Raw genomic sequence first — 7712 nt, 5'->3', positions numbered from 1 at the left:
CTTATTATTGTGTGGGGGGGGGGCTAGGGCCTGCTGTCCAGCAAGGTCGTAAAATTGTCATTAAAAAGTCGTAAATTCAGGGCCCTGGTAGTAAAGGTAGTAAATGGGGGTAGTAAATGTGGGCTGAAGGTAGTAAATGTGCCCTGAGGGTAGTAGACGGTCGTAAATCAGACCTGTGTAGGGAGGAATGAACCCAGCAAGACCTTTCAGTGAAGGATATCTCTTTCCAGTGAACAGTCACAGCTGCAGTACTCAGTGATAACCCAACCAGTCCGTATTTTGTAGTCAGCGCATGTGTCCACGCATGTGTCCGTGTATTGCTTCAGATGCTGTTGCAGTCTTTGTTTCGAAGCTCTTTTTCGTTTCTCCAGAAGAAGAATAAGGATAGCACAGCTTGTTAGTTTTACTTTTTAATTTATTGTTTTTTCGCACTAGTAGTTTACTAAGTCAAAATCTTGCAGCGAGTGAGTACGTGATCGTCTGTCTATTCTCCATTTTGTCGACTGGACTTTGTTGTGTGTGTATTTTCGTTCCAACCGGCCAGGACAACTTTGATTTTCAACAGGACACAGAATCTAAATCTAGGATTCCTTTTTGTTTAAAAGGATTTGCAGTCAAAATTCACGATGGGAAAGTGCTATTTCAACTACGAGTGGCTGAAAGACGATCGTTTTACCCAGTGGCTGGGCCACGTTCCGAACAACCCTGGTCTGTTTTACTGCAGAGTGTGCAATCAGCAGGGAATGATCGGCTCAAATGGCGTGAGAGCATTATTGTCGCATACAAAAGCAGCGAAGCATAGATTCTCCTTGCAGGCAGCCTATGAATCCCAGGCCTTGTTCAGTTTTCCGAAAAGCGAGAATGTGTTCATGGACAGTGAGTCGGCACAGACTCAAGCTCAAACAAATGAGGACACAACTCAACAATATTTCCAGCCCCAACAATCCACAACTGAACTCTCAACAACTGAGACCTTGGCAATATCTGGCACCTTTGATGCACACGACACATGTGATGAAAAAACTCTGATGGCCGAAGTGAGATGGGTGCTTCATCTCGTCAGCTCTCACTCCAGCTTGAGGAGTTCGGACGATGTGTCAGAACTGTTTCCTGTTATGTTCAGTGACTCGAGGATTGCACAGCAATTTCGGTGTGGGCGAACAAAGGCAGGGTACCTAGCTGCCTTTGGACTCGCACCATTTCTACTCGAAGAAATCGAAAATCAGATCAGAAATGTTGACTGTTACACCATTCTGTTTGACGAAAGCTTTAACGCCGAACTTTTGAAAAAGCAAATGGATGTTCATGTGAGGTTTGTTCTGGACAATGTGGTGCAAACAAAATACTACACATCTTTTTTCACGGGCCACGCCCAAGTTGTGGACATTGAAAAGAACATTAAGGAGGCAGTTAGGAAACTTGGAAACGAGAGATTGCTTCAAATATCCATGGATGGACCCAACATGAATTTACAAGTTTTCAAAGATTTAGCTGTTGAGCTAGAAAAAACACAGTCTCGTCAGTTGGTGGACATGGGAACATGCGGTCTCCACGTCTTTCACAGCGCGTTGAAGGACGGGATGAAAGCGTCGGGCTGGGAACTGGACTCCCTGCTCAAGTCCGTGTATTCCCTGTTTCAGGAGTCCCCTGCACGACGGGATGATTTTGTCAAAATCACAGACGCAACAATCTTGCCACTTCAGTTCTGCGGCCACAGGTGGCTTGAAAACAAAGAGACAGCTGAACGTTTGCTGTCTGTCTTACCCCACATTAGGAAGTACGTGAAAGCTTGTGAGGATGGTCAAGTGTCAGAGCCCCTGTGCAATTCCTACAGAACCATCTGTTCTTTCACTACTGACACACTCTTGACTGTGAAGCTTCATTGCTTCCTGCATATAAGCAAAATTCTCCAGCCTTTCCTGGAGAAATATCGAGCGAACGTTCCCCTCACCCCTTTCCTTGCCTCAGACCTATTTGAAGTAATCAAGAGGCTCTACTCCCTAATACTGACGGAGGATGCCCTGAAGTCGCTTACAATAGATGGTGTCCTCAACCTGACGGAGCTGAAAAGCGAGAACTTCAGACAACATTCAAAGATAGAGCTTGGCTGTAAGGCCAATCAGGAGCTCACCAGCTTGATTAAGTCAAAAAGCGTGTCTGACAGGGATGTATTAACAGTTAGACTAGATTTCAAGAAAATGTGCACTCATCTGATTGCCAAGATAGTTGAGGAGAGTCCAATCGCGTACAAGTTTGCTCGTGACTTGACCTGTCTCGGCCCGAGAAATTTTACATGCACAGGCGCTTCGGAGAGATTTGCTGATGTGGCAAAATATCTGCATGGAAAGAGGTGGCTCTCAGCTGAGGAAGTGGACGATGCCATCTTCCAGTTTCAGGAATTGAACAAGCTGTATGAAGACGATGGTGAAGGAGTCAGACTCGATGAAGTTTTCCAAAGGATGGACCTGACAAGCGTGCCTGCTCTGAGAAAAGTAATTAACATCGTTCTTACCCTGAGCCATGGAAATGCGGAAGTAGAAAGAGGGTTTTCTGTCAACAAAGAGGTCTCGGTGGAGAACATGGCAGAGAGAACGATCGTAGCAAGACAAATCGTCTGCCAGTTCATCAAGACCCAAGGCTCTCCTGCTACAGTGCCGCTGAATCAAGCTCTGATGTCTTCCTGCAGTGGAGCGTATAGGAGATACAAAGCAGCCCTGGAGGAGCAAAGACAGATGAAAGAAATGGAAGAAAAGACCAAGGGAAAGAAGAGAAGAGCAGAAGACTTACAGGAAATGAACAGTAAGAGGAGGAAATTGGAACTGAACATTGACGCGTTGGTCCAAAAAGCAGATGAACTGGCAGAGGAAGCAGAAACATGTAGTGCCGCCAAGGCTCATGAGCTCATTGTTCAGAGCAATGCAATTCGTAAGGAGTCGAAGGCTAAGAAGACAGAGCTCTGTGAACTCAACACTTCCATCAAAACTTTGGAGTGTGAGCTGGAACTATAGAAGTGCAAGTCGAGTAGAATCAATTAATTTTTTTGTATATATTATAGTGTATATATTACCTATTGTTGCTACATGGATCCTATACTGTTTAGCAGGGTAGCGATTATTCCCAAGTCCAGCAAATTTTTGTGAGTTACGATTATTAACACTTTGAAGTTTACCAGGGAGGAAGTCCTGCCTGATGTCACTTGCAACGGATAGTGTCCTCAACCCGACGAAGATAAAAAGTGAGAACTTCAGACAACATGCAAAAATAGAGCTTTTTACTCATACAAGTCAAGAAAATTTCTGTGAATTAAGATTATTACCACTTTGAAGCCATCTCTCTCACAGGACTACTCTTCACTGTTGAGCACACCCATATAGAAAGAAATAGTCACAGACCCTATAATGAATACTGGTACTTGAGAATCCCTTGGAGATACATGGAGGTTTCCTGAGGAAGTCACATGCACAACAAATTGTGTTGTGAATGGAACGGTGAAGGCTTCCAAATTCATGGGCCGGGCCGCCTTGTACTGGATAAGCTACTGTTGGACCAATGCCGTTACTAGTACAAATTCCAAGACCCTGTATTGGATTATCAGCCCACTCTACAAAGACAAGAAAACCAAACTCTGGCGCCTACTGGATTATTTACAGTTGAGCCTAAAGACAAGAAAACCAAACTTTGGACCTTATACTGGATTATTTACAGCTGAGCCCAAAGACAAGAAAACCAAACTCTGGCACCTACTGGATTATTTACAGTTGAGCCCAAAGACAACAAAAAACCAAACTCTGGCACCTACTGGATTATTTACAATTGAGCCCAAAGACAAGAAAACCAAACTCTGGAGCCTATACTGGATTATTTATAGTTGAGCTTTCTGTAGTAAAGAACAAAAGTCACTTGGATTAAAGTTACAGCAGAAGTTGAGGTGAGAAATCTTTTGTTTACCGGTTGGTCTGTAATATTTTTTAATACGATATGGAATTGATGGCGCAAATGAACCTGTCGAGCTGGTGTGGGGCTTGATTTGCTGGGTGGTAATTTTTTTCCCCAGGTAGATCTAGTAAATTTCTTCAGGAAATATTGCTGGATACCCAGGGTACTGCTGTAGGTCCTACTTCTTTTCTTGTCCCTCTGTTATTTTTTGTCTGTATCTATCATTTTACCCCCCTGGGGCGGTGCTACTGACTGAAGTGTCTTTAGGCCATTCCCAAAGGGGGGGACCTTAACCTTGTTCTTAATGCACAGTAGAATTGTAATTGTAAATGGGCTGACTCATCAATGTCATGCTCATAACTGTGCCTGAACTGCAACAGGGAACTGCTGCTTTTTCTTTCCTAATCCTTACTATTGTCATTTTTCCTCTACTTCTTTTGTATGTTTGTCACACTCTTGCAACCTGCTATTTTCGGGATGCCTTGATAGATAGTCGTAAAACCTCTACTAAAACAAAAACCCCAAAAATCTGAGTGGGTGGTTGGCGGGTGCTCTGGTGTGATTTGTTTCTTCTTTCCTATCAAACTTCTACTGTCTTTATACTTTATCTCCCCTCTTTCTTGTTTGTGTTTTGTTTGTTACTCTCTTGTAACATCTCTAATCTTCGGCTCTTATATGACCTTATTGTGTTGCAAGCGCCGCAAAACACTTACTAAAACTAAAAAACAAATTCCTTTTGGTGAGATGTATAAAACGGTTTGTGGTTTTTTGTTACCGTTACTATGAGATTTGTTTCTTCCTACTCCCCAACAGCTGTACGAGTTGCTGAAGCGCTGGCCCGTCATCCCGGCGGAGGTGGCCCTGGAGCTGCTCGACTGCTCCTACACCGACCTCAAGGTGCGGCAGTTTGCCGTCAAGTGCCTGGACCAGGGACTCATGGACGACAAACTGGCGCAGTATCTGCTGCAGCTTGTACAGGTGAGTCGCGAGGGGGGGCGTGGAAGCTGTTTTGAGTTTGTGCTCACCTGTGTTGGTAATTAACTCTTTAACTTTAACCATGCAATTTAAAATCACGTTGCCGCGTAATTCTCTCGTGTTTGTGGAAATGCGACCCGACATATTACGTTTTTAAAACCGCTTGTTTCATGTCAAACTGATCTATAAAACACTACCAAGACGTACAATTAATTTGTCTTTGACTTCTGGGTAAAAAGGCTTGTAAACCCGTACTTTTTTATATTCTGCCTGTATCATAATACAAGAATAACTTCGCATCGGACGTTGGTACGGTCCTGCCATGGGTGCTACTGACTGTAGTGTGTTTAGGCCATTCCCAAAGGGGGGGACCTTACCATGTTCTGTAGCACAGTAGAATTGTAAATAGGCTGATTCATTCATTGTTATGCTCATAACTGTGCCGGAATTGCAACAGGGAACTGCTGCTTTTTCTTTCCTCTTCCTTTCTCTGGTCATTTTTCTCTACTTGTTTTGTATGTTTGTCACACTCTTGTGACCCGCTATTTCCGGGGTGGCTTGATAGGCGAAGTAGACTTTGTGCTGTTGAAGCTGGAGAGGTGAGCAGAGTAAGCCTGATGCTATGTAAGGGTTTCTCTGTTGACATCCACCCTTTGGCGCTCATATGACCTTACGCAGTTGCAAGCGCCATAAAACCTCTATTCAAAATTTAAAAAGAGGAGTGTCTTAGGGTCTTTTGGGTTGTGATGATAGTCGTAATGCGCATAAAACATACTGTAGTGTATGGATATGCACTATTTGAATGCAATTATTATTATTATTATTATTATTATTTGTATTGTTTTTATGTTTTATCGTTATTGTCACTTATGTTATTGTTATTATTATTATTATTACATATATTATTATTATTATTATTATTATTATTATTATTACATATATTATTATTATTATTATTATTATTATTATTACATATATTATTATTATTATTATTACTATTATTAATGTTATTATTTTTATTTTGACTATTATTATAATGATTGTTGAGCCACCAGAGAATGAGCACTATAGAAGGGATCTTTATAATTATTTTTATTATTGTTGTTGTTATCTCTGTTATTTGCCATCATCATCATCATCATCATCATCATCATCATCATCATCATCTTCATCATCATCATTGTAATTATTGTAATTATTTTTAGTGTGTATATTAGATGACATAATGTGTGCATAAAAAGATCGAAACTACAGGCGTCCCTTTCTCTGTCTCACTTATCATCCTCTAATCCTCTAGGCCATGAAGTACGAGCCGTATCACGACAACCCGCTGACCCGGTTCCTGCTCAAGCGCAGTCTCCTCAGCCAGAGGATCGGCAACGCTTTCTTTTGGCATTTGAAGTAAGTGCTGGTGGTTGTTGGCAGCAGACTGGAGCTAAGTGGTTGATGTTATCATGATTATTATTTGTATTGTTTTTATGTTTTATCGTTATTGTCACTTATGTTATTGTTATTATCATTATTATTACTACCACCTTTATAATAATAATCATCATCAAAATAATAATAATAATAAAAATAATAAATACACCAACCACCAACCCCCATTCTCTTCCCTCCCCCCCACACACCCTTTACACCCTCCCCCTCCCACGACAGTCCCCCACCATCCACCCGTGACAATCAATAATTTATTGATAGAGGCACCAGCCATCCATGTACAGGTGCTGTTTTAGCCTTGTTATCTATCCTTGAGATCTACCCCCGGCCCCAGCCTTCTCCACTTTGCGCCCCCTGTTGGTCCGACTGTTAGAGCTGAGATTGGGAGAAGAGGAGGGGAGGAAGATTATGTCGGAGGGCTTGGTTGGAAAGGGGGGAGGAGAGAGAAGTTGAAGAGAGAGAGAGAGAGAGAGAGAGAGAGAGAGAGAGAGAGAGAGAGAGAGACTAAAATACTGACAAGATCTTTCGCTGTCTATGGCCGGGTACCCATTCCCACCTGGGTGAAGAGAGGACACTTCTCGTCAAGTGTCTTTCCCAAAGACACAACGTCTGACCCACGGCTCAAACCCCCGAACCCGCTACCTCACGATTACGAGTCCGGCGGCCTGACCACTAGACCCCCGACAACCTCACGCTTCCCTTGACCAACGAGACTTACCTATAGTATGTCGACCCAGTGGTGGGGGACAGCTTGGTGGGTTCACTGCGAGCCATTGTCAGCTGTGACGTCACCTGTGACATGTGCAACACTGCCACACGTTTGTGACGTCACAAAAGAGGGAAAAACATCAGTAATCGACTACAGCAGCCACTGAACGTCAATAGACTCGGCGAACAAAGCGCTGCTTTTTTAAATGGCATTCATTGGGCCTATACACGTTTTTTAAATTCGTTTTCGCATCAACATTTTGCCAGGGGTACGAATTTCGTTGGTTTTAGTAGAGAGTTTTACGCACTTGCAACTGCATACGCTCATATGAGCGCCAGGGGGTGGATGTCAACAGAGAAGTCTTTACAGGGAATTAGACTTGCTCTTCTCGCCTCTCTAGCTTCAGCACCACAAAGTCTGCTTTGACTGTCAAGGCACCCCGGAAATAGCGGGTCACAAGAGAGTGACACACACACAAAAGAAGAAGAAGAAAATGACAATAGTAAGGATTAGGACAGAAAAAGCAGCAGCTCCCTGTTGTAGATCAGGCACAGTTACGAGCGTGACATTATGAGTCAGCCCATTTTTAAATCTACTATGCTTGCACAAGAAATGTCCCCCCTTTAGGTATGGCCGAAAGGGGGCGGGGGTA

General features: G+C 43.1%; 1 protein-coding gene across 1 annotated transcript in view; it reads left to right on the top strand.

Moving 5' to 3' along the window:
• Window positions 1–7712, top strand: part of LOC101850667 (phosphatidylinositol 4,5-bisphosphate 3-kinase catalytic subunit alpha isoform) — a gene marked incomplete in the record, with an annotated part of 46188 nt that overhangs the window by 24175 nt on the left and 14301 nt on the right. The window contains 1 exon segment of the mRNA XM_013086940.2: window positions 4750–4914. Within this exon segment, the coding sequence (XP_012942394.1) occupies window positions 4750–4914 (165 nt within the window).

Source organism: Aplysia californica, unplaced genomic scaffold (genome assembly GCF_000002075.1).
Source record: "Aplysia californica isolate F4 #8 unplaced genomic scaffold, AplCal3.0 scaffold00523, whole genome shotgun sequence".
NCBI classification, from domain to species: domain Eukaryota; kingdom Metazoa; phylum Mollusca; class Gastropoda; order Aplysiida; family Aplysiidae; genus Aplysia; species Aplysia californica.
Note: the sequence above shows the minus strand (reverse complement) of the source record. Positions and strands in the feature narration are given on the sequence as shown.